The sequence below is a fragment of the Kwoniella shandongensis genome, chromosome 13 (genome assembly GCF_008629635.2).
Source record: "Kwoniella shandongensis chromosome 13, complete sequence".
In the NCBI taxonomy this organism is placed as follows: Eukaryota; Fungi; Basidiomycota; class Tremellomycetes; order Tremellales; family Cryptococcaceae; genus Kwoniella; species Kwoniella shandongensis.
Window position 1 is genome coordinate 129,928 of NC_089299.1, and position 26,275 is coordinate 156,202.

Sequence of the window (26,275 nt, forward strand, 5' to 3'; positions counted from 1 at the left end):
AGTAACGCCAAGGCGGAGGGGGGAGGGTGTTAAAGCGGTCCAAGGACGAAATGACAAAATGAATCTAAAAGTCTGGCCAAATCCCCCCGACTTTCCCTTTTCTGAACGGGGGTGTCGTATTAAGACAAAAGGAAGCGAACTAGATAAGATGAACAAATTGTGTATTGGTCATGAATAAGAGGAAGAGATGGGAATGGGATGGCAACAAAGCAGGGGGTGAGATCAGAGGTCAAGTTGAATGGAGGGAGGTATGAATGGAATTAGACGAAGTTCCGACCTTGAAGGTGGCAAGGGTGTAATTTTTGATTACGGCAAAGATATTAAAGGGGAAAGGAGGGAGAGATGGGGGGGAGAGAGGCGGAAACAGTCTCAGGGTATAGAATAACCTTTAGACTTTGATTCCAGCATCTGCCCGTCTCACCTCGATTAAACACCTTTTCAGGAAACAAACAGTGACAGACAGAGAGACAGAGAAAGAGAAACAGTCATGGGCTCCTACACCCACAAAACGAGGAGAAATGGAAAAAAGAAGAAAAAAAAAAACAATACAATTCCTAGCACTAGTCGGCAGAGGCTGCCGAAGAATCGATACGAAAGAGACTCACCCTGTCTGTCACTAGCTTAATTCTTATTCGTGTTGTCGGTTTGTCTGGTACGTAGTTGAAGGACAAGCAAGTTACCACCACCGTACCGCCGGATCACTTCGGACAAAGAGGTAGCTAGTAGACCCGTGTAATGAAGAGGGTTGAAAACGTTCCTGGACGTCGGAAAAACTAATCAAAATTGTCGATCACGGTTGCTTAGTGCTATCCGGTGATGCAGATTCAGAGGACAAACAACAGAAAGGTTACAGGACACACATCAGCGGACCATCCTTGCTCGATATATATACATATGGACGGATTATCTCGATGACATACCTGAAAATTTCGTCGCGTTGCAACGGCTGCTGGAATGTGCCGTATCGGGATCGACGTGATCGGAGAGGAATGTAGGTACCTGTTCAATTCGACAAAGGTGTCCGATGCAACGTCAGTGATGGGTTTATCCAGTCGCTCTCATCCTATAAAGTCCGAGCAATCAATGATCAAAGCGCCGAGACGATCGCTTAGATCACTGTCAACCCGATCGTTTCCGCAATCTCGTTCGACTGCAAACTTGATCAAGGCCGTCTCGCGCCGACCCAAATATAGCCCGTTATTCGCGGATATACTCGTGAGTCACCAAATAACGTAAACGACAAGGAATGAAAACCCGAAGAGGTAGCAAAACCTCCAGCTGTGCGACGTCCTCGAGGGATAATAGAACACCCCATGGAACATGGCGTTCGATGATCGGATCAAAGTGAGATGCAGTCATCGAGGGAGAGCGCAAGTAGTAAAAGATGCTTGACCACATTTTGCTACGTGCTGGAACCGAACCATGAATGGCTCGGTAGAGATCGGGGAGATAGGATGGGGATAGATTGCCACGATGAAGATAGATTCAGGAATATGATCGCCTCTCGGATGATTGTAGAAAGGGTGGGTTGGTTAACAGATGGGAATCCAGGTTTAACCAGGTGTGATCGGAGATCCCGCACCAATATCTCCATCTTACGGTGGTCGATGTCTTGACCTTTCTCACCTCCGGTCGCCTGCGCTCGAGACGGCCGTCCGAATATGTAGACAGGGAAACAAGATGCGGACCGAACAATACAAGTCCCGAATGCACGCACGAGACGGAAAAACCACTCACGGATGGCAGGGTTATGCACAGCGTTGAGCGCAGTGACGTAATGTTACCACTATCTGGGTTGTAATGATTAACACTTGGCATCATGTGCCGCTGCTTGGTGAACCGGAACTTACCTGTAACGGAGGCACGGGGAAGCAGTCCTTCTACGATTTGCTATTGCTGCAGTCTAGTCAGTATTGCACGATTCGATATACACAAGGGGTGGATTGAGCTAGCTCTGATAATGGGAACGAAACTTGAAAGGCAAAGCAGACGGTTATAACATAAAGCTTGGATGGGCAACGAATCCGTCCTGCCCCTTCAGCCCATTCTGTGCCATATGCGTGTCCTCCTTTGATCTTGCTTCCCATGAGGGATCGATGCACCACGGAACATTCCCACTAGGAGCATTGACCTTTCTTCGGTCGGATTTGCCGGGCGGCTGGCGACGGTGATCATCGAGCAAGGATGGCATGAAAGGAGGTATGGATAAAGGAAAGAAGAGAAAGGGAGGAAAAATGAAAGGATACGCGGGACCTGAGACGACTACGGTAGAAATTGAAACGATACCGACGACCGTACAAGAAGGCAATCAGAGTGGATACAATGGGGAGTGTAGTGTGTTGGGCGGCAACGAGCAACATCCAGATGACTGGATGCACGAGACGACTGCTCAGACAGAGTTCAACGCAAAGTTGACTGAAAGGAAGGCGTACACGTAGCCAAGCCGACCCGAGCCTGATCCGGGAAATACCAGTCCAAGTACTCACATAGGTAGAACAATCAAGACCTAACTCGTTTCATATCCCTCTTCAAGCCGATCTTGAGGTCTTTTGAGCTTGTCGATGTGATACTGGCTTGCTCGTTGACACGCAAGGTTGAGTTGCCGTCTCGTCTCGTTTCGTCTCGTTTCGTCTCGATTTAATTCGATTCAAACCGGGCTCGACAGTTGAAAGAGATTGAGGCAAGAAGGATAAAGAGTAATGTAATTGGGTGAGTGTGTGCGATGAGGAGACTCGAGTCGGAACGGTGGGAGGAGTGACTCGTGGGTCGTTGTTTCCGCCTACTGGAAGTTCTGACCGCGTAGCTGGGATGACGATGTAAGTCTTTACTGCCGGGTATGTCGCCTCGTGCCCTCGAAGCGGTTAGCCGAGCGATGGGAATATCGAGGTAGGATTGAGACACTGGCGGGCAGGATATATAGAGTTGTAGGGGTCGTCGCTGTGCTGAACGAGACAGGATCTGAGATCAGCGTCGTAATGATGCGAAAGATAGGAGGTTATCAAAATTGCGAATGCTGCTATGAGAAACGAAATCTGAGATGATAGGAAACTTTCACGGAACTTCCAGAGGATGATCATGGGATTATAAGATGCCCGAACAAAACAGTAAAGTGGAAGAAAGCTGGCAGAATAAAGTAGCCCGCAAGAGTTTCCGCAGCGCAGGAGATCTATAGAGATCTAGTGAGGGAGAGAGACACACAAGAGTCCCCGGGCACGAGAGCTACCAAACCCAAACCAGCTCGACAAGGTTTGTGACAAAAACAACAAGAGAAGCGTTCCAGGCATCGCACGTCGAGGTGCTCTCGAAACCCGGTAATGGTCGATGGAGTACCCCCGATCGACTACACCTTTCACCACCACAGGTCACATCGGCTGTACCCAACAAATTGTGCCTTCACAAGAGATTCCAACGGATTGTGCACGTTTGTGCGATGTTCCAGTCAGAACATGTGTCCGCAGGAAAGGGTACGTACGAACAGGTACCGCTGGACACGTACGCAATCGTACCGACCCAGACGATAATGGGAGGGGTAGGGACAAGAACAAGGTTGTTCTGAAGAAGCGACGCGGAGGAAATGGGGAAACAAGGTTAAGGTGTAGAGATGATATCACGGGAACACACGAAAGGTGGAAGGATTCAATGCACAGAGGCACAGAAGGAGAAGAGAGATTTGGAATACGTACCTTGACAAACTGGTCTACCACCCCGACTCGATTGAGCAGATTCGTCCAGTACCAATCCAGGGATGAGTCGTACTTGCGTTTCTTCTCGGGAAAGATGGAGCAATGTCGTTCGTTGCTCGTGTCAAAGTTCGCACCGAGCTTTGATGCTTCGCTTTCTACCTTAGACAAGGGCCAGAACGTGGGAGGAGGGAGTAAGTATGCGAGTGCGTCTTTGCTTCTGATGCGTTTCCACTGTTCTATCCTCCTCTATTCTGAACTCTTATCGATAATCGTCCACTTGGATGACGACAGCGGTTCGGGTATTGACCGGCCAAGTTGAGATATCAAAAGTGGAGGACAGTCGATTCGCTGTTCTAAAGGTAGACAACGTCAGAGATCGATGGGTGCACACTGTGGGACTACGTTTGGTCGATGGGTCGCCAGGTGCGATGCGATAGGGGGCAAATGAGGTGTCTGGGTGTATAGCAGGCCGAGTAATATAGTGTGCGTCGTCGTTTTGCGCCAGAATGGTAAATCCCCCGATTGAGCCGATAGCGCGAGACGTTGAACAAAGTGCCGAGCAAGGGAGGGAGAAGGCGAGGACTTGACGGTACGGCTGCTACCACTGCCGCATATACCAGCGTTGTCGCTGACGACCGAAAGAACAATAATTGTTAGCATACACCTCATGGCTCGCTTCTGGTCTGATTAAATTGATTTTAGTGGGAACTCAATCAAGGACTCACACCCTGTACTAGACTAACGACCCGTCTATCTCAGCTTCTGTCCACGTTTCCTATTTCTATCTCTGGCTCTGCTTCCCTCGTGATCCGGACGAAGCCTACGATTGTTACCAACAGGTCGTAAGGGGAGGAGTATGGGTACAATACGATTTGCTGCTGTTTACCGATAGTATAGATCGGGGGTGTCGCAAGTACGAGACGCCGAAAGTATGGAAAGTTGAGAGTCTAAACTGACGATCAGAATAGAGGAAGGAAATGGAAAGATGTATGTACAGAATGGGAGAATGGTTGTTGAAAGGCGACCGTTGATATCAGTCGAGATTGCAGGAGATCAAGTTGACGATGATGATGATGATGATAAATGAGAAAGAAGGCAAAGCGGATGACGACAACATCGAGTGGTGGGATGGAATGTTTACTAGGCCACGACGATCGCTCATATCCTATCGTCGTGTTCTTTGCTTATCCCGATAGATCAATACGAGGAGTAAGTACTACTACTGCTAAGCTGCTCTTAACATCTTTATGCCTCTTTGGGTTTCCTCCCCCCTCTTCCCCCCCCTCCTCTCTCTCCACACTTTGTCTGCTATCTTCCTCATAATTCGTTATCGGAGAATTTATCCTCCACCATATTAAAGCGATTTCGTCATCTCTCATCTCACAGCGCTACTGCTCCTCACTCCTCACTATCGACCCGGTTAGCGGCTATGACGAGCAATTATATGCATCCATCTGTCTAAACAGTTCGTTGGGCCTGCATGCTGAACGTGAGCAGGACAATTTCACTCCACGCCTGCGAAGAGCGACGAAACGGAAACCGAACAGTGCTAACAGACTGATCGAACGTACCGGGGAACACGTCCATCTGACATTCAGGCGTTTTGTCAATGTCCCATCCACCATACTTGCAATCTCGACATCTCCAACTGCGGCTTATCTCCCCGTTTCCGGGCTAGCAAAAGGGCGGTGGAGGGCGTGAGAACTGTTCCAGCTCGGGGGATCGTCCTGAGGACAGGAGAGAACAGCGCTGAACATAGCAAAGGCAGAGAGCATGAGCATGAGCTGAGAGGAATACGCCACTCGGGTGAAGAGGAGCTAAACAAGGTGAGACCTTTCCTTTATTATTGGCGGCGCCCAACTAAATTCTCCGAGACTGAAGCAGGGTGAATTGTTATGGTAGCTCGAGAGCTTGCTAGATCCTGGTCTACTGCGGTGATCTTCCGTCCTGATTGCACCTCCTGGTCTGGACCGGGAGCAGAAGGGAGAGGAATATCATTGAATGAATGACATACGGTCCAGCATGGTCTTGCTAGCGACACATGACAACTGTCGGTGTCTGAGGTTGCATGTCCCATGAGACCTAGCAGACGCGGACACGGAGATGGAGATGGAGCCAAGACATGACCAGGTGATTTCGTTTCTCTGTATGCAACTTATGCTTACAGGTTGACGTACGCGCCACCTATATGTGTTCTGACATTGGATTTATGTAAATTGACTCGCGCAAAACGTACCCAGAACATGACATCAAACGAAAGCTGTCGCGCAACGAACGCCACCACTTCGAGGAGCCGCCCTGAATAGATTCCCATGAAAGAATACCGTACAGCTACGTGAACGCCGTCCATTCGAAATAGGTCTCAAAAGGGGTTGACTTGGCAATACGGATTGGACGTTGAGACACAATCGTGCGAACGGGAACGGTATTTGGTGTGATGCCAAGATTGATGCGACAGCAACTCACCCGGTCGCAGACAGAGAAAACATTCGGTATGGTCTCAGGTGACTCTGAGTGCTGCGGCCGCATTGCGACCGCAGTTCCAACGTGAGCGCAAATCAGAAAATCACGAATAGAACTGTACAAGTTGGTATTCTCAAGTATGTGGAGGTCGAAGTGTCGGAGGGTCGGAGAGTCGGAACGGCAGGGCGGCGATTGGGTTGCAATAAGATTCAGGTTGTGTTTTTTTTTCCTCCTGATCACGAACCTGACCTATACAGGTCACAATCCCTCGATCTCTCATCTTTTAATTTATCCCCATCCCAATATTACCGTAAGTAAGGTCCCATTCCATGATCCTGGAGTGGGAACAATCGAGACCACCACCACCATCACCAAAACCACAATCACTACGAGATCTTCCGGGCGATACAGATGTAAATTCCGGCTCCGAACCGTTGAGTAACATTACGAGAACGGTTTTGTCCGTGCCAAGTCAATGCGTTATCTCTTTTTGGGTGTCGATGGCGATGTGGGGGCCCTATAGTGATTAACGGTATCCAAAAATATGGCATAACGTTAACGGAGGTCACATTTGGCTCCCCTGACGGCATTCACCATGACCATCTCGACCCACGGAGATGATCATCGCGATCTGGGTTCTTGTCTTGACACCGTGTACAACGTAATTGACTCACAATCACGATATATTCCAGCTCGTATTCATCCCACTTCTCGGAGCGGCGTTAATGTATGTGATAATGGAAACCTCTCTCGTTATGTTGTGTTGCTCGGTGTGATGATTGACAGACGCCGAAAGGACTGTCCATCGTTGATGAGATGTCGGCATGGAACTACCAGTGCACGTTTTCCCCGGGGTCGCTCCCGCTTGTCAAGCTGAAGCGGGGAAACCTCGGAGGCCAGAATAATCTGTGCACAATACGTCCTCGCACCATTCGTCATTCTTTCAATGCATATATGATGAAGGATGACTTAGTGTAGAGCAGCTCGGGTGTGCAAAGTAGATCAAGAAAGCCAGTGCCAAACCGTAGGTGTGGGTCTGAAGCCACAATACACCACTTCGAAGAGGACTACACAATCCACATTCACAGGCACATTGCGCTCGCGGGATCAATTGAAACAGGTAATCGTTACTGTCACTCGCCACTGTGTTCCACATATTCCGCATGCCTCCAGAGCAGTTGTGAGGCGCAGTTGTACGTGACACAGGATAGATCCACAACTCTATGCCGGAGACTGCTTTGTTTCGTTTTGCTTACACGTTACAAGTTGGGTCAGCATATCGACCTCCCCCCGGGTGAGGAAGTAAGCGGATCCAAATGTGTTTCGCGCCTGCTGCTGTCATTAACGGATTCTATTGTATGCAACGACGACGCCTATGAGACATATGTACTACGTTTTTTTCTGTTTCTGAAGTACATGTGACTCCCAAAGTAAGCTTACTCGTTTCAAGGTGAGGTTGGGAATTTACAGCACTTATCATGCAATCACAAAGACCATCACACACAAGAGATAAAAGATGACGGCAACATGCGACCGGAATCGAACCTTGTTTTCACTACGTCAACCCCCCTGCTCTGTGGCATCTGACCAAGGTTAAACTTTCCAGAGTGACAAAGAAGGATCATTTTCTCATGGTACGTAACTCGGGGTCGTGTTTGGTTTTTCTACGCTTGTATGCTTGTACCCCGAGTTTCGATGATGTATTCACTGCTAACGGGACCGACGGCCACTACGCTAGCTCAAAAATATAATTTGAATCCGATGGTTTGATGACGCAAGCTGGTTGAAAGATCGGTAGTGGCATTGTTTGTTCGATTCGTCCTTGGATCACTTGTTGTGGAACGGCGATTGCTCCCCCTCATGTCATTTTATAGCACCTGATCGTGGACGTTCAGGTCTTCGCTAGACGAAATATCACTCCTTGTGGTTATACAGGCGTTGTGAGCTATTTGGTCATGTCGAGAAGCGCAGTGCGGTCAATCGCCAGCCGCGATCGAGAGGCTGTTGATCGACGTAGAAGGTTGACCCAGTCAGAGCTCAACAGATGACATGACTCATACCAACGCGAGTCGCTTCGATTCGACTTGCCATAGCGTCGTGAAACATACAGGTATTTGTGCCTGCCCTGTCGCCTAATCTCGATCACGATCGGCCTTCAGACATGCGTGAATCTCGGACACGATACGTCCACCGCTCCGAACTTGATATCGCAGCTGGAATTTTGCTTAAATGACCCTACAGTATCGTCGCGTGAAGCTGTCAGGTAGTCGCCACTGCTCAGCCACTCGATCAGGTTAGTTACTGTTCGCGACAAGCTGGCAAGTCGTGGCGTTGCGCAGCGATGCGTAGTGCCAAACGCCTCCTGAAGTAACTGCACCCTAAAAGCAATGAGAGACACACAGTCACACCACAGCGCAGCGTTCTCAGTGACAGTCCGTGAACCGTCGGATCGCAGCTCGTGATGGGTCCCAATAGTCGTTTCATGTGAAGAAGGCCAAGTACAATGGTCAAGCGCATGAAGGACTAAGAACTAAACTTCCGGGTATGATGTGTAGCAGAAGGATGCTCAGGGAAAAAGATAATACAACAGCTCAGCCACAATCTGCATCAACCCAACAACTGTGCAACCGCCTATTTTGTTTTGTAAGAATGAATATGTACTACTCTCTCAAAACAAGATACCCCATCGTAGAATAGATTCATAGGTGATTATAAGAGATATCTACAAGATGTACAAAGAGGCCCGATAAATCTCTGACAGTTCATACTATAAGTTCGCGAGAAGAGTGTCGGATATTTACACGAAAACATTTGTTGAAGACAGGTCGGTCAAGCCATTACTTGCCACTTGCATCCTCTGCCCAAACGTCTTCCTCATCTCCGTCTGTGTTCAAAAGATGATCCTCATCACCCCACGCTTCCAATCTCCCTCTTGCCTCCCCGTCTTCCCACCACACTCTCACAATAGCCACACTCGCATTGCCAACAACCATCTCCATCTTCTCCTCCTTGTCAGTGTCAGTATTGATGGTCAGACTATCGGGTACATGTAGATCGATGGGACTTTTCGGCTCATCACGCGTGAGGATTCTGAGGAAACCTTTGAGACATGCTTGATGAGTAACGACGAGAACGATGCCGTTCTTTCCGGCGAGACCGGAACTAGCTGATGCGCTGGGAGTGCGAGCGATCCCAGGACGTGGAAGTGAACGAACGATGGAGGGTGTGTCGAATGGGTCAGTGGGGAGTGGAGACACAGGCGAAAGCGGGGAAGTTGGGCTTGTGGCGGTCGAAGAGGTAGGCGTGTGCATTCGGACAAGCACCGAGAGCCAATCATGGAGGCGACTCAAGAGCCTGTGGGCAGTGCGACATAGCACAGCAGTTAGTATTGGTTATATCACACTCGCCGAGATACAGCACACGGAAGGAAGGGGGAGTCCCACTTACTGTTCTTCAGGCTCGATTCCACATTCCGACAAACGACAGCACACCTCATCCCACAGCTTGCCTTCAGCAGTGCCAAAAGCGCGTGAGCGAAGTCGACCATCAATATAAAGCTTCGCCTTCGCCCGAGGTTGAGCAGAGAGTATGACCTCGGCAGTCTGTCAGACGCATGTGTGTCAAGGTTCGATCCCATCCCAATGCCACACAAGAGGTCGGAGGCGACAAGAAACGGACACTCACCTCCTGAGCTCGCTTCGTGGGACTTGACCAGGCTTCTGTGAATGGGATCAGCTTCAAGTGCTGAGCCAGCTTTCGAGCTTGGTCTTGGCCTTGTGGGCTGAGGGGCTCGTCGATAAGTCCTTGAACTTTCCCGGCCTCGTTGCTGTGCATTAGGTTGAACGATCAGTCCAAAGAGACCTTCGCCACCCAGTATGTCCAGCACACTTACAGCGCAGTTTGGCCATGTCGGACAAGGTAGAGTAACATCGTAGTGCGAATAAGTAGTAGTAGGCTTAATGAGAAGTGTAGCGGTTGAGGTTGAGGTCAGCCAGGTAATTGGACGGTTAGTTGTTAAAAATGAGTGATATCGCGTTCAGTCCATCTCTCTTATATCGTGACAGATCTCGAATTCTGCTACACTGAACCAGTCGCTCCCTTTCATCGACATCTTTGCCTATCGCAACGACCACCAACGTTCGTCTTCCACCGGACGCATGAAACACCCATCCTTTCAGCACCTCCTCCCAAGTCATAACATCAAACACCAAGATAATCTCAGAGTGCATGCAAGATAATCCGCTATCCTTCTATTTTCTAGGGGAGGGATACAACTAATCGACCGTAACGAACGTGCGATGTATCGTCTATGAGGGGAGGAATTGGGGAGGGAAAACGGTTCGGGGACCGTACCAGTTGCCCTTCAACATTCGGGAGAAGTAGGCTTTGGGCATGACGTCCTTTGTGAGGTGGTAGAAGAGTCTGTAGAATGAGGATATGTCAGCGTGCGTCCAACTGCATGTCATACCCGAGTGATGGATGTGAGCGGAGCCTACCTGTTAGGTACTGATTGGTCGATGAATCGGCCGAATGTCTCCTTTCGCTGAGCGCCGTACTTGAATTCGGCGAGTAGGAGCTCTCCTCGACCAGTGAAAAGAGGGCAAGAGGTGTAACCGTCGTAGATGGCGTTTCCGACTTTGCCGGTCTCCATAAGAGTGACAAGGTTGTGGGTGAGAACAGGGGTTTGACCAGTGATGGCAGCAGCGGTCTGTATTGGGAGCACGACATCAGTGTTGACATTGATGGTAGCTATACAGAGGAGACTGCTCACCTTTGAAGTGGGGAGAGAAGAAGAGTCACCAAGCGAGAAGACGTTCTCGTACTTCTTGTGCTGAAGAGTTCCCTGATCGACATCCACCCATCCAACTGAGTCTGCCAAAGGAGACTTCTTAATCCAGTCCAAGGGTCCCATAGGAGGGACAGCGTGAAGGATTCCATACTCCTTCTCAATCTTCTTTCCCTTGTTGTCGCCGGCAAGCACCTCAAACACGGCGACCTTGTCGTCTGGTCGGACCTCTACGAGGTTGGTGTTGAATTCTGCGTCGATACCCTTCTTCTGTCGGATAGCGTCAAGAGCCTTGGAGTAGTGAGGGACAGCGAACATGGAGGGCATACCGGTAACAAAGGTGGAGTGGACAGGGACGTTTGCGGACTTCCAGTAGGAATCGGACATGTATGCCATCTTCTGGGGGGCTGTGAGGCAAAGAGAATGGTTAGGCTCAACAATGTGAAAGACCCGTAAAGACTGCCACTCACCACCTGCACACTTGACAACACCGAAAGGTTGCGTAAAGATAGCCTCGCCATCGCCCTTGAAGTTCTGAACCAAATCCCAAGCCTTGTCGGCTGTCTCGTAAGTGTAGATAGACGAGATCTTGGACTTTGAGGGGTCGGCGAGAGCACCAGAGAGACCCTTGATCTTGTCAAAGTCTGTTGCGATATCAGCCAATGTTCGTAGGGGTAAGTGCGGAATATGGACGTACTTATTTGGATACCGGCAGCGACGACCAAGTAATCGTAGTTGAGCTTGCTACCATCGGCAAGAACGACCTGGTTGGCTCCAGGCTCGAAACCCGAGGCGTTTTGAGGAATGTGGGCGAAGTTGGGAGAGATGAGAGAAGCGAGAGGACGTCTGTACGATTCCTTGGCGGCGAGACCAGAACCGACAATGGTCCATCCAGGTTGGTAATCGTGGTTTTGGTTGGCCTAGCAAGCTAGAGTGTGAGCTAAATTCTCCAAGCGTGCAATCGATAAAATACACTTACATCTACAATGGCAACATCACCGTCGGCGAGGGTGTTGCCCTGCGCCTTGAAGGCGTTGTAGATTTGGTTGGCAGCGGCGAGACCACCAGCACCTACAAGGAGAGCTCAACATCAGTCGTGCTATACAAACGCCCAGCAGCAAAGACTTACCTCCACCAATGACAACGACCTTGTGTTTTCCACCAGCTGAGGAAGAAGCGAGTCGAGCGAGAGAAGGGAAAGTCTTGGGCAAGATTGAGGCGGACATGGCTGATTAGGGGTCGACAGGTGGCGATATAGTGAACGGAAACAAGAGTAAAAGAGTGAAGATGGATGGTGAATGAGGTGAGCTGATGATCTTTGATAAATCGTAATTGTTGTTGCCTGCTTGTCCCGAACTTTTGGGAAGAACAAACGATGGCGTGATGATAGAGGTGAGATGCGGGGTAAATCCAGATTCACCACGTGGCCCGATGCGGGGTTAATGAGCATTTGTTGGTATCCGTGGGAAACTTGTCTCGATCATGGGAGGGCCTGGACCCTGATTGTAATGTTGACGAGTAAGCTAGTTACAACTCTAAATTCATCATCTTCATCATCATTACACTCTCTTCTCCCCGGGACCATTTGAAGCCAGATCTGACCCCATCACCTCTGAGACCGCAGGTCTTCTCTTCCTTCAGCATCATGTCTGCTTCTTTACCACCACAAGAACCAGTGACCGGTTCATTGCAAGCTTCCTCTTCCTCCCGATCATCAGCACCGCTTATCCCGACCCTTTCGAGGCTGTCAAACGCGACCTCGAGACCGACATTACCTCGAGACGCAGAGGACGACTCGTACGCCTCAAAGACGATGCGATTCGTCAGTCGTGGAGGAAAGGAAGTCTGGAGAAGGAGTGGACTGTCTTCCATGTGGAAGGACGAGGATGGCGCATCACTCAACTCGAAGGATCCCGATGTGCATCCTAGAACATCGTTGGAATCTGTATCCTCATCATCCGTCGCTCAGAAACTACGATCACAGCCGCTGGACACCTCTTCGATCTTGTACCCAACCTTGACGACTCACCCTGCGCCGACACCCCATCACATACTGGTACTCTCCTTGGCGCATATCAATCGAGCACCGCCCAGCTTGAACAACGACGAGCTGTTTAACATCCTATTAAGACGTCTGGAACCATGGGTCGGCGAAGAAGCGGAGGGAGGGTATGTATTGGTCATACTCGCCGCTGAGAGTCCAGATCCCAGTAGCAAGGGCAAAGCAAAGGAAACGAGAAAGCTGCCCGGTGTCGCTTGGTGGGTGTGGAAGTGGAAGCGGATCCCAAAGAAGTGGGTGTTTGGTTCCTGTCTCTGTCAAGCGTCTTGGCTTCAGCTGACTCATTGACTCTCTAGGTACCGGAAGAATTTGAAAAGACTCGTAAGTTCTGCAACTTGGGGTTTTCGACTCCTCTCCTGCCATATGTCGGAAAATGCTGAAAGCGTCGTCATTGGTAGTATATCGTACACCCCTCCCTTTTCACGCGAAGTATGTATTCCACTTTTTCACAACTTCCTTCTTGCTACGATATTACAATGGTCAACTAACACACACACGCAGCGCTGCTACCTCTCATCCTCCCGTTTTTATCGCCAAAGTCATATCCAAAGCTGCATCCCCTTCCATCCCTGCTCTCACTTCACTACACTCACTCGGTGTCGCTCAAGGGCATCGACGTCAGTCTACCAGTACTGGAAGCAGAAGCTCGCATACTACGAAGTCACCCAAATATCGTTCCTACAAGGACACCAAGAGCACCAGCGGTCCGACCGTCCATCAAGAAGCACGATAGCGATAGCAGTATAGCTTCCTGGGGATATCAAACTATTTCGTCGGCTGTTGGCACGGCAGCATCATACCTGCCCATTCCGACGTTTGGATTTGGAGCCGAGTCAAACGGCATGATGGACGACACAGCGACCGCTGCTGGATATTGGGGACGAGATGTCACTAGTCTGGTGAACGATTGCGGAGGCAGGATACCGCCACTATTAGTGCAGCTAAGAAAGGCGATCTTGTCGGAATGTGTCCGGACTGAGGGAGTGTTTCGACGTGGATCAAACGTGAGGCATTTTGGGCTCAACTCAAACATATCTTCGTGCTGATGTGTCATGCAGTCTGAGCTCCTGTCATCACTGGTGGCCGTTCTAGGTATACCAATCGAGTCTCAACCGAATCTTCCTTGGAACGAGCTGGCGAGGCAAGACCCACTGCTACCTCCAAAGATTTTAAGCAAGTTCTTGACAGACTTGGCATCCCCCATAATCGGTCCTGATCTATATGACAAGGTCCGATCTATAAAAGAATCAGCGGAGTGAGTTCTTGAATAATGAAAATCGACTGTCACTGACACCTTGTCAGTCTTCAATCCACCTTGATACCTGCCCTGTCGCCCGCTGTCCGTTCGGTGCTCGACTATGTCGTCCGCATTCTATACGACTTATCGAAACACGAATCAGTCACGAAAATGTCGCCTTTCAATTTAGCAATCGTCATTGCGCCTTGTCTCATCTCTGGTCCGGATCCTTTGGAAGACGCCGAGATGTGCCTGGCACCAGGCAAAACTCTTCCAGCGGCGATGCGACAGCTAGCCGGAGGCGGAAAGAAGGATCGGGATGGAGGTGAGGGGACTGTTGTTGGCTTTCTGGACTTGTGGATCCGGAATTATCCAGCAGTATCTGGGAGAGGGGAAGACGTGGAGGAGACCGCACGCTCGCGGACGAACGGACGAGCCGGATCAATGGACGGAAATGATCCGTCGCAGAGTGCGGCCACGACCACGCGGCAGAACAGATCCGGGAGTGTCCGACATTCGTTGCTTGGACACGAGACTCGAGCGAGTAGCACAAGTATAATAACGGGGGGAGAGTAGGAGCATGAACGCCGACAATCGTTGCTTACTTTAGTCTAATCACTGATAAATACCTTACAAGTTGTACATATATGCATGGTAGTATCGTGCGTGAAGACCACGCCGCGGACAAAGCATCAGACTTCCTATACAACCTCGGCCTCGTCGAGCCAAGGAATCTCCTCTGGCGCATATTTGTAAGCTCTGAAAAGGGCGTTCGATTCGTTCGGGAAAGTGCTGGCTGCCTCAGCCTCAGGATAGACTGAGAAATAAGGACAGACGTATTCCCAACACAGCTGGTTTTCGGTGTTGATCTCGACGACTCTACCAAAAGCGGATTCGCAAAGTAAGGTATTACCGTTGGGAAGGCGTTGGGCAGATCCCATGAAGGGGGTGTAAAACGTTTCCTATGACGATAAGTATAATATCAGCTCGATAGTCTTTCATCGTGTATATGTGTCGCCAACTGGAAGACATTGCAAGTCTTGGTATACCAAGTAGTACATACCTTGGTTGGAGCATGCCATTGCCAGACAATCTTCTTGGTAGCTCTGTCGACTTCGATAGCACGAGAATATTGGAAACTCTCTCGATGTCTAAAAGCGCCGTTGTCGAAGATCTGCAAGAAACCGGGACCGAGTAAGCAAGAGCCATGACGCATACTCGGGGTTCAAGCCCGCCAAACTCAGAGGATGGAATCTCAAATTTGAAAGGGAGACTCACCAAGATATTACCATTAGGCAGCTCGTTTGCGCAGTGTTGTTGAGCAACTACTGTCGAGTCGAGGTGCCAAATGATCTTTTTGGTTTCTTTGTCAATTATCACAACGGCTGATACGCTTCTCATCGAAGCGAGGATATTGCCGTCTCTCAAAGGGCTGTCAAAGTGCCATAAGGTGAATTGGTCAGCTGAATCTGCTCTCCTCATGCGCGCAAAGTAGGAAAACTCACTAAATAGCATTGATCAAAGGCCAATGTTCTCTTGGATAGTGGTTTTGAAGTGGGAACACTTCCGGGTCGAGATGCTCAGAGACCTTCCATTCCCAAACGAGTTGACCATCTTTCACTTCTCGGATAGTGTCGGCGTAGACTTTACCATCGGGCGCTTCCTATTTTCCGATGCGGGGATCATTAATCAGCTTTGATATTATATTGAGTACGAGGAAAGTAAGGAGCTACAACGTACGGTACCGGATACACCACCCGGGAGAGCAGCTTGTTGTTCGGATGTTAAGGCTTCCAGTCCCGCGTAGAAGAAATGACCATCTCCATCGTAGAAACAACTAAAAAGTCGACGCAAGAATGATCAGTTCCACAAGGCCGAATATATGTCGTACTGTGGACACTCACTCATGATGACCGAGAGGATCTCGCAGTTCATGAATGACATTCCCAGCGGGATCAAGTTCCATGTACACACCTCCACCATACTTGTTGAACTGGTCACCATCGTTAACGAGTATCGTAAGCAAGTCATCAAGCCATCACCATAATGGGATGATCATAACTCACGAATGGGAATGGTGCGGGTGCTTCGGGATCTTTCATTCCTACGATGAGGTTACCGTTCGGTAAGATACGGGCATATCGACCAACTCGATATGGGAGATTCCACTCGTGTACTGCTTTGCCGGCGTTGTTGACCAGGTATACCTAAGTGAGGGAGAAACATCAGTATTAAGTCTCCTTTTCTGCCACTCTATAGGAGGTTCAGGTGGCTTCCCGAAGTGGAGCTGAGGGAATGGATATCAAGGAGGGACTGAACTCACCTTCTTGCTGGTCAAAGGCGCAATAACGGTATATCCATTGAGAGCTGTCTTTTCGTCGATACCTCTCGTACCAACTCCTCGTCTTCGAGTGATGTTCTGGTCCATCCTGATGACCTTGAATGCGTGTAGAGCGGAGTGGGTGGTTTTAGTGAGTTGCGAATGGGACTGGGAAAGCGTAGTGCTATATTTGTTGACATTTCGTTTTACAATTCCCGACCTTCACTTTCTCTGTCTTATACTTCCCTCTTAATGGTTTGTCCGACAAAGTCCAAAGATAGGAAACAAGGCCGAACTCGAATACCGAGTACCGAGCACCGAACATCTCACAATCACACCATCCATCCTTGTCATCTTCAATTTCCCCTCTGCAGCAGGTAATCCGGACAAGGAAAGTGGAGGCTCTCGGTGCTCCGAAGCGCGGACCTTGAGAATGTTCGCATTAGATTTACTCGATGTGGTAAATCAAAGACGGAAGTCCGATCGGTACTCCATAGATTTGATAAGAAATGAGCTAGATTGCGTGCCAGCGTTTGAAACGCTGTTCGATGGCGACATTTCTTATCTTTTCTGATCTCGGACCATCTTCAAACATAGGTGAAAAGCGGACCACGACAGATAGCGACGCATGATGATCGGCTGAGGGAGGAAGAAGGAGGACGAGGATATATAAGACGGGGTCAGAAGACCGACCGATTCACCTCATGCATATGAAGGCGCGAGGGATTTCGAACGACCGACCAAATATCTCTCTGACAATACGAGCTGACAATCAAGTACAACAACATCATGTCATCCCAAACCACTCTTGATCACTCAACAGATCACGATGAGGATGTATACATCCTATATACCCCGGACGAAGAGGCTCGTGCTCTTCGAAAGGTCGACTTTAGGGTCCTACCCTTTATCGTCCTTTGTTTCCTGATGCTGCAATTCGTGAGTTTGCACTCGTGACTTCCATTCCTTCAAGATCCTCTAGTGACATTGGTTCTCATTTCAGGACCGAACGAATCTTGGCAATGCACAGACCGATACCATCCTTCGTGATCTAGGAATAACAACTGCAAACGTCAACATTGGTCAAACTCTCTTCACATTAGGTTTCGTCCTGTTCGAACTTCCCAGCAACATGATGGCAAAGGCATTTGGACCACAAAGATGGGTCCCGTGCATCATCTTCATCTGGGGTTTAATCACCATGTGTCAGGCGTTCATGACCAACAAATCGGGGTTTTATGCAACTCGGTTCTTGTTAGCTTCAGGAGAGGTGAGCCATCGTCATATCTACCCCTGGGCGTCGTTCTGCTTATTGAACTGTACCTTGATAGGCCGGATTCATCCCGGGTATGGCTTGGTACATCACACGTTTCTATAAAAACGGCGAACTTAGTTTGAGACTCGCCATCTTCTGGTCAGCTAATAGTTTTGGTGAGCTCCCGCGCTTTGATGATATCACATCTCGATGATGAGAAGTGAATACTGATCGCGATAGCGGTGTCTTTGCTCGAATAGCTGGTATGGTTTCGGGTCCACTGGCCCTTGGTATTCTCAAGAACCTGAACCACAAACATGGTTGGCATGGCTGGCAATGGCTCTTCCTCATCGAAGGACTCATGACCATCTTCGTCTCCATAATTGCCATCTTCTATCTACCCTCAAGTCCCATGGAGGGCGGGAAAAGTCTATTATTCCCGATCTTGAACGAGAGAGACGCGCAAATCATCGCTGCAAGAGTGCTGAGGGACGATCCTAAGAAACAATTCGAGAGAGGTAGCAGGGTGCAGTTCGTAGACGTGAGAGATACCTTGTTGGATTGGAGATTATATGGTCATTGTGCAGCTGCTTTCTTATCTTCGTGAGTCCTCCCACATCCACTTGGTATCCCCCAAATGTGATATTGACGCTAATGGGTTTCACTTACTCAGTGTCATCCTTACACCTATCAATACCTATGGTCCAAGTGTTATCAAATCATTAGGCTACACCGGGTTCACAGCCGTATGTCCCCCCATTCCTCTTCCCTACTAGCACCAGCAAAGTTTGTTTCAGCTGACATCTCACTGTTTACCAAGAACGGAATGGCCGCACCAGCCTCTGCGATCGGTCTCGTCTTCTCAGTCTCCCTTGCATACAGCAGTGACAAACTCAAAGAACGCGGTATTCACATCTTCATCGCTATGGCTTTCTCCTCCGCTGGTAGTCTTTGGTTGGCGCTCGCTCCTAATTCCGTGGGGAAGAGGGTGTTGTACGGTGGATATCTAATGACGGCCGGTACAATGGGTTGTGGTCAAGCTATCAATGCGGTGAGTGTCCTGATCCCGGCACGGACCTGATATAGGCACTGATAGGCAATCTTCCTCCATCTAAGTCGTGGGTCAGCAGCCGATTCGACGAACGAAGACGACCCATTGCTTTAGCCTGCTAGTAAGTGTTCTCTTCCATCTACCTGTGTATATATACGTCAGAGTTCGCTCTAACCAATCCACTTTCCACAGTGTTGCTTTCATTCAGATGGCAGGATTTGCCGGATCGAATGTCTTCAAGCCTAAAGACGCTCCTCGATACAAACACGGTCTCGTCATCTGTGGTGCTTGTGCACTCGCGGGAGGTGTTGTCATGCTCATCTGGAAGGCCTTATATGTGTGGGATGATAAGCGTTCGCATAGCTTAGGAGAGACAGAGATAGTGAGTGGCGTTTGCTCGAACTCGACGATCTGAACCACTCGGTCCAAGTAGACTAATGAGGGTGGAATTGCTCAGGCGGCCGTGGAACACCTATCGCATTCAAGAAATGACTCAGAGCCTAAGTTGGACATGGAAAAGTAACTAAATGTATTAAGGAGAAGTGCTGGCATGCAGATTATAGACATGTTTTTGGTTACTCCGCAAGGCGATGAGCCATCTTGTACGAAGTCACAGGGCTTTCACCACTGATTCATCGAGAAAAGTGACTGCCAGAAGTCGATAGACTGATCAGGCACAGCATTGGCAGGTGTTTGCGTGGTCGTATATGTCGTAGGTTGCGAAGCAGCGTCCCGAAGCAGTTGTTCCAATTCAGCGATCGACGCTGCAACAATGACCTGTCAGCTTGTGACGGTGCCCATAGGAGATCGACATACTTATTGTGAGATCGTGAGGGCTTGGTTCAGAGCTCGATGCGACTGGTCGTTTCCGTTTGCGATTCTCAGTATGCTTCACTTGGTTCAGAAGCGATTTGAGAACTTTGACGCCTCGCAAAGCGACAGGGCTCGTCCTTGAAATTGGTCTACGTGGAATCGGTCAATACTCACCATTTTCGGTCCTTAAATGGCCAAGTCAACTCACTCCAGAAGTGCGATCGCTAACTTGACACCATCTCTTTGACGTTGTCGAGTTGTTTCCTCTCGCGAGCCCCTCACAAGATCCGCGGAGATGATCAACCCTCCGGTCCAGACATGTACCAAAACGACCCACCACCTGCACAAAGTCTGAGGGCTCTGTCTGACCAGGTCCAGCAGCGCATAAGCTGATTCGAGGCACACTTTAGTGGAGTAAGCATATCGGGGATCGTCATAGCCGCGAACCATGTAGGCACGATGTAAACGCATGACTCGATTATGCAGTGTGATACCCATGAAAATACGTTGTTCCACCAGATACCGTCTCGATCCTGCGAACGAGATATCGAACGGTTGGGGTAGATCTGGACGCAATTGAGTAGGGAGTCCTTGATAGACTTGTCTAAATCGACCATCGAGATCCATGATATCCTCATAAGAAGCATCGGGGAAATTGGCGTTGATCGCGTCGATGAATCGTCGAACAACAAGTGCGAAATCGATCTTGGCAATGTGATAGGTGGAAGTGGTGATCTCGTTGATTGGCTTGGAATGATATGCGGATCCTCCACGGATATCTTCGTCATCGACATTCGCAAATATGCTGGTAGTAGAATGGGAGAGGTTGACAAGATAGGTGAATCCGCTAGTTGATGCGGTGTAGGCATCTTGGCTGACAAGCGACCACCAAAGCCGACGACCAAGCTGTCTATCAGTGTTGCAATCTTCACAAAGCCACTTACCTCACGTTCTATCGCACCGTCAGGATCGTTTACGGTCGTCTCGTCCGGTATCCGCTGATTGCACTGTAAGTGGAACTCTTTGGCTTCTCAGTATGGACTCACAGACATGCCAATCGTGATTGCCATCTTGATCGCAGTGCCCAACAAGGATCTGGCGGCAGAGACCCTATTCTTGTTGTTAAGGTAGAGGTTCATACATATGATGGTTTGTATAGTCTCGGTAGAAGGCTGATCGAGAAAGTCTGAGTGGGCTAGGGAGTCTTCGCATGCCTACGTTCGTACTACAAGTCAGCGGAGCCTGTTACATCAGTTACAGCAGACATACAATCAATAGTCTCCCTTCCATTGTTGGATCCGTGGTCAGTTCTTCATCGCTGAAATGGTCTCCTAAGCAGAGCGTCATGTAGAGTAACGCAAGCCAGCGAGAATGGACAGATTGTTGACGATGAGCGGAATCCATGGCCCAGAACTTGTTGTACCGCGCTAGAAAAGTCGGGATGTGAAGCGGGTGATGTATCTGACTTTGTTAGCCGTGTCGTGAGCTGGCTGTACTCACCCATTCGACTCTTTCAAGCTGATGACAACTTTCAGCTATTCCACCCTGTCAGACAAGAACAAAGACTTACGTAGATCCTCAACTAGCACAAGCAGGATCAGCGTACGTTTCGGTCCGTTTTGTAGCTACTCACCAGGGCGTCCGCTTGAGCTACAGGTTATATGGTCAGCCTAGACCGAAGGAACGCACATCCGGCGCACCTCTTTGGGGTAGTGCTCTCATCAATGCGTCCGTGACCATCCCATCGCCCACACCAGATCCCCTTCCACCGCCGTCGCCGAAAGGAAAGGTACGGCGGTGCTCATGGTCTCGGTTCGTCGCAGACTGTGATGATCTAGCAAGAGGGCTCGCTCTCGGATCGTTCAGGATAGAATGATCGAGCTGTTCGGCGTGCACCACCGTGTGGGGAACGTCCACCATCGGTGTAGGTGTACCTCGGTAGGATGGGCCAGCATGGGCAGTAACGATCGATGTATCAACACTGCGACGCGAGTCTGGAGACCTGCTGATGGAGCATCAGCTAACTTGTAACGAGCTCCACGAAGCTCGAAGACCGAGAAGACATACTGAATAGACCCGATTCCTCCGTCCTCACCGGCACTGGCTTCATCTTCCAATGTGATTCCATTGGGAGGCCATTCGCATTCGATGTTCTTCCGACTACAATGTCCACATATTCGATGTCGGTCACACTACGTGTACAATAATACACATGCTAGTATTTCTCGGTCCGAGATGTCACACGTATGAGATGTCCTCACCTTTATCTTCCTCTTGCGACATGGGACACCTAGCCGAGCTGTTGTTTAGCACAACGTAGATGCAAGTTTGAGAAGACTACTTACAAGTATACGCCTTCCTCCCACTACTCATCCGGTCTTTGATCATTCAGTGTCAAATCAAGTCGTTTTGCTTTAAAGAAAAGGTGGTAAATAACCATTACCAAATCGAACCGGAGCACCGAAAGCGTGATGTCTCAATCTTGTTTATTCGTTCTGTTCTTATCTTTCCCCGCTTATCCCGGTTTTCACTCTTAACTGCCGTCACCTCACCTGCTGTTACTCCTCAAAACAACACATAATTCATCAGTATCCACAATCAGTATGCATCCTTCACCTGTAATACAACACCCTACAACATGTCTTGGACATCGGCGCAGCTTCTCGATGCTTTCTTGAGCACGACATCCGATCAGATCATCCCGCTCACTGCGAAAGGTGTTGCGTCGGGAAGTAAAGTCTTTGGAGCTGCGATACTTCGGAAGAGCGATCTGAGCGTAGTGGTAGTTGCGACAAACCATGAGACGAGCAGCCCGTTACTGGTATGTCCCCTCCCGACTTCTTCTTCACACGTCAGACTCAGCTAACGCAAAGTCGGGGTGCTTGCTCGTAGCATGGTGAGATAAATTGCATCCAACAATTTTACGCACTTCCAGCAGATCAGAGACCACTACCGAAAGAATGTATCTTCTTCGCTACACATGAGCCATGTTCCCTTTGTACGTTCCGCGAAACCCAATCGCTAACCCCCTATCTGACAATCGACCCCCATGCTAAGTCTTCTGGTCTTCAGGCTTATCCGGTATAACTTGGTCCGGGTTCGATAATCATTATTTCCTATTCACGTACGAAGATACGAGGGACGCGTTCAATATACCTCACGATATCAAGATCTTGGAAGAGGTGAGTGATATCCACTGCTGAAACGGATGACATCGGTTCGGCTGTATGGTTGGCTGATTGAGCTTTACTCGATTCCCTTAACTCGACAGGTGTTCAAAGTCCCTACCCCGTCCGAGACACCGGAGGCCTTCGCCAAACGACCGCTGTATAACAAGTCCAACGCGTTTTGGATCGCGCGATCAGTTGCGGATCTAGTCAACGATCTGGAAGGAGGAGAGAAGAACACCATGGAGAAACGAGTGAAGGAGATTAGAGAGGAATACAATGGGCTATCGGGGGTGTATCAGGGAGGTAAAGGGAGTAAAGGGATTCCCTTAGCGTGAGCATGAGCTAGATACTGTACTACGCGCGGTGATGATGGTCGAACTCTAGAAAAGTGACATGACTCTCAAGCACTCTGAACTGATTGTAATGAAATCGTCTATGATAAACCGAGTAAACCTCTAATCGTTCCCAAACCAACATCCGTAATCTCGCGCGACCACCAACCCGCAGCTAGCCTTGCAAGACTGCTGGCTCGACAGTCACTCGCCCCTTCAAACCTGACGTATGCTCAAAGCTATCAAGCGTCAAAGATATCAGTTTTCACATTCGACTCCCCACTGTGATAAAACTCACGACATATCTAAATCCAGGCAACTCAAGATCCGTTTTATCCGCAAATTCATCCTTGGGATCATTCTGTACCTGACCCTCTGCGAGCAACTTGTCTCTCCTACGATTCTCTTTCACGTAGTACAGACGGAGGATGATCAAGAAGATGGCTATGACATATCCGACATTAGCTAACCTTGCTCCACCTTCAGGTACAGTACGTGACGTGATGTCTTACTCACCTTGAAGCGCGATACAGATGATATCTGCAATGAATACCGATCGATAGGCTGGTTTCTCTCCCGTCTTGACCATGAACGGACCGCTGATATTTCCCAGCGCATAGCCTAGGAAAGCATAAGAAGACAAGGTGATTCGTTTCGAGTAACCAGCACTATTGACACCGGGTAAAGATAGACAGATAAACAAACATGTAGCGAACGGTGGGAAGAGGTACACTGCAAGAAACGATCAAGCGTATTATTAGTATCAGTGGGATCTTCCGTCATTGTACTATAGGGTACGAAGAGAGGAGAGGATTGAATATTACTAACCTCCAGTCAGGAGACCCGCCACGTTCGATCTTGGCAGAACGATCTGTAACAACAGACCTATGAAAGTCGGAACGAGCATAGCGATCGAGACGTATATTCTCGCATTGGGCAACTTTTGCGCCAACCATCCACCAAAGAAGATGGAACACATGTTGATGAATCCTTGTGGGATATAGATGAGAGTCGATTGGAGAGAATCAAATCCGAACGATTGGATGGTGAGTGTACCGAAAGCACCGAAGCCACCACTACCACGATCGATGCAAGAATTCTTCAGTCTTGTTTTCGGAGGATGGTGATGAAGATGGAGACTAGAGACTTACTTCAGGACTTCATTGCAGAAGATGATGAGGAAAAGAATAAGACCTTGAGGATCTTCCAATGGGTTGATCGCTTCTCGGACCTACAGCGGTTGAAAGGTGGAGTTGGTGACATTCCAGCCACGAAGGTTTTCAATCAAGCTCACCTGTCTCCACTTCAACTTCCTGTTAAGAATACCAGTCTTGTTGGTCCTGATCCGGTGGACTGCCAAGATCCTCTCGCTTTCAGTGAGGAATTTGGCGTACATGGGTGAAGGAGGCAAGAGAAGGAAGACGAGGATACCTAATGGAGACAGGGGATAATCAGTTGGCACGTTCACTGGACGTCTGAGCTGAGAATGGAAAGTATTACTTACCCCAGCAGAAGGTGATCAAGCCGTTGATGACGAAGATCCACTATTACACCAATCGGAGGTCAGACACCTTTTCGAAGAGATGTCTCTCATTTTACTGTTCTCGTGAAACCTACCTTCCATCCAGGTATACCCGTGTTGACATGTCCCATCCCGAAAGCAATGATACCTCCTACCATGGCTACAATCGGCATCGATCAGCAAGACGTTACCCACCGTATTTGAAGTTCGGCGTACATCCAAAACCATTCGCCGCTGCCCAAGCACCAGTCCTCAGTACTTGCTCCTTACGAGTATAGTACATTCCGTTCTAGTTACCAAAGTCAGAGTAAGTGACCGATCAACATCGCAGGACAATTGAGGCAGATGGGGCCACACTCACTATCAAGATGAATGTCGGTGTGATGAGCGATTCGAAACCGCCCAAGATGAAACGCAAAACAGCCATGCCAGCAAAGTTCTTCGCTCCAGCTGTGGCGATCAATACGCCTCCCCAGGCCTAAAGAAGGACGAGACCAAAGTCAGTTAGTCTGCTACAACGACCGATTTGAAGGGGATGGGAGAGCACGCACGATGATGGCGATTCCGATGAAACGACCCATTGGGAACTTTTGGGAGAGCAGTGTAGTAGGGTATTCGCAGATCAAGTAACCGAAGTAGAACAACGAGGAGAGCCACGAGCTACAATGGTGAATTCATATCGAGATCAGTCTTCGGTAGCTGGGCGTTGTCTGAATTTCGGCCCTGTACTAAAACAGGACACTGGAGATATCAACTCTTTGGAGACACTCACTATTGTTTTCCGTGGAGATGTAGATCTTTGGATAGGGTGAATACACTTGCATATCTGGGAAACGTTCGCCAGTCAGTGTATTGCTCTTGCCCATCTCCCATACCGGTACGAATACTGTTCGTACAACAACTCACCCGAGACAACTCTTATCGATACATTGCAAAGCGTATGTGACGAAAAGGATGGGTATCAATCTCTTATCGATCTTTCGAACGAGAGCTTTGTAGTCGGCTTCAGTAGCGTTTGCAACCACCGAGTCGACATCGTAACTCCGAAGGAACTGCCACAAGTAGCTTTGTGTAAGCAATGCGTTGTACAATCACCTGTCAAGATAACGGTACTGGGCTGTATCTTATGCGATGGGATATACTCACCTTTCCTGCATCATCTTCGTCGATAGAATAGGCGGGATCTTCGATCACCTTGGCCGAGGAGGTCTTGTCATCAATAGAGCCTTCACGGTCCGATGTGTCAAGCCTGCCTTCGTCTCGGGCGATAGTAGTCGACATTTTGAGCTACAGATTGACTGACTGTACTATAGCAAGGCTGTTGGTAGAAACCACTACTACGAATGGATGAAGAGATGAGGGGGCAGAAGTGTCTTGACCTTTGGTCTCTGTAGATCTTTGAAGAGCTTTTAGATTTCTGACACCTCGCTACCTTGCCTTGCGTGATAGATGCACTACTCGGATGGAAAATACTCCCCGAAGACATCTCGGAGATTGGTTCCCACGATTCGCACAACATATGATGAGCAGTGATCACGTATGTTCGTATCATCAACACTCGGTCTGCTCTTCTGACTGTGTCAG

At 49.2% G+C, this 26,275-nt stretch overlaps 8 protein-coding genes across 8 annotated transcripts; 3 read left to right on the plus strand and 5 right to left on the minus strand.

Annotated features, from left to right (window-relative positions):
* Positions 1-8,983: 8,983 nt before the first annotated feature.
* CI109_106752 (uncharacterized protein) lies at positions 8,984-10,076 on the minus strand (the record flags this gene model as incomplete). The annotated part of the gene is made up of 4 exons (XM_032002182.1): positions 8,984-9,500; positions 9,594-9,748; positions 9,831-9,972; positions 10,039-10,076. 4 exons carry the CDS (start codon positions 10,074-10,076, stop codon positions 8,984-8,986), a joined length of 852 nt encoding a protein of 283 aa, XP_031863739.1.
* Positions 10,077-10,453: 377 nt separating this feature from the next.
* CI109_106753 (uncharacterized protein) lies at positions 10,454-12,158 on the minus strand (the record flags this gene model as incomplete). Its single annotated transcript, XM_032002181.1, has 7 exons — positions 10,454-10,568; positions 10,643-10,854; positions 10,918-11,339; positions 11,403-11,576; positions 11,630-11,852; positions 11,912-12,003; positions 12,062-12,158. 7 exons carry the CDS (start codon positions 12,156-12,158, stop codon positions 10,454-10,456), a joined length of 1,335 nt encoding a protein of 444 aa, XP_031863738.1.
* A 419-nt stretch (positions 12,159-12,577) lies between these two features.
* CI109_106754 (uncharacterized protein) lies at positions 12,578-14,804 on the plus strand (the record flags this gene model as incomplete). The annotated part of the gene is made up of 6 exons (XM_065967902.1): positions 12,578-13,224; positions 13,288-13,312; positions 13,390-13,420; positions 13,493-13,995; positions 14,050-14,246; positions 14,294-14,804. 6 exons carry the CDS (start codon positions 12,578-12,580, stop codon positions 14,802-14,804), a joined length of 1,914 nt encoding a protein of 637 aa, XP_065823974.1.
* Positions 14,805-14,929: 125 nt separating this feature from the next.
* Positions 14,930-16,656, minus strand: CI109_106755 (uncharacterized protein; the record flags this gene model as incomplete). The annotated part of the gene is made up of 8 exons (XM_032002179.1): positions 14,930-15,190; positions 15,292-15,402; positions 15,507-15,660; positions 15,734-15,891; positions 15,969-16,065; positions 16,133-16,221; positions 16,295-16,435; positions 16,552-16,656. 8 exons carry the CDS (start codon positions 16,654-16,656, stop codon positions 14,930-14,932), a joined length of 1,116 nt encoding a protein of 371 aa, XP_031863736.1.
* A 681-nt stretch (positions 16,657-17,337) lies between these two features.
* CI109_106756 (uncharacterized protein) lies at positions 17,338-19,377 on the plus strand (the record flags this gene model as incomplete). The annotated part of the gene is made up of 9 exons (XM_065967903.1): positions 17,338-17,487; positions 17,552-17,818; positions 17,880-17,979; positions 18,064-18,406; positions 18,477-18,549; positions 18,624-18,854; positions 18,920-18,975; positions 19,047-19,236; positions 19,288-19,377. The coding sequence occupies 9 exons, from the start codon at positions 17,338-17,340 to the stop codon at positions 19,375-19,377; spliced, it is 1,500 nt and encodes a 499-aa protein (XP_065823975.1).
* Positions 19,378-19,475: 98 nt separating this feature from the next.
* On the minus strand, positions 19,476-22,055 carry CI109_106757 (uncharacterized protein; the record flags this gene model as incomplete). Its single annotated transcript, XM_065967904.1, has 12 exons — positions 19,476-19,618; positions 19,671-19,816; positions 19,876-20,573; positions 20,645-20,665; positions 20,714-20,881; positions 20,937-21,128; positions 21,238-21,249; positions 21,301-21,317; positions 21,368-21,669; positions 21,735-21,859; positions 21,929-21,957; positions 22,013-22,055. 12 exons carry the CDS (start codon positions 22,053-22,055, stop codon positions 19,476-19,478), a joined length of 1,896 nt encoding a protein of 631 aa, XP_065823976.1.
* Positions 22,056-22,305: 250 nt separating this feature from the next.
* Positions 22,306-23,172, plus strand: CI109_106758 (uncharacterized protein; the record flags this gene model as incomplete). The annotated part of the gene is made up of 4 exons (XM_065967905.1): positions 22,306-22,488; positions 22,560-22,665; positions 22,740-22,849; positions 22,939-23,172. 4 exons carry the CDS (start codon positions 22,306-22,308, stop codon positions 23,170-23,172), a joined length of 633 nt encoding a protein of 210 aa, XP_065823977.1.
* Positions 23,173-23,402: 230 nt separating this feature from the next.
* CI109_106759 (uncharacterized protein) lies at positions 23,403-25,972 on the minus strand (the record flags this gene model as incomplete). Its single annotated transcript, XM_065967906.1, has 14 exons — positions 23,403-23,408; positions 23,468-23,613; positions 23,686-23,901; positions 23,998-24,245; positions 24,321-24,400; positions 24,464-24,600; positions 24,674-24,713; positions 24,787-24,851; positions 24,908-24,980; positions 25,053-25,169; positions 25,243-25,351; positions 25,464-25,517; positions 25,598-25,743; positions 25,838-25,972. 14 exons carry the CDS (start codon positions 25,970-25,972, stop codon positions 23,403-23,405), a joined length of 1,572 nt encoding a protein of 523 aa, XP_065823978.1.
* Positions 25,973-26,275: the final 303 nt, after the last annotated feature.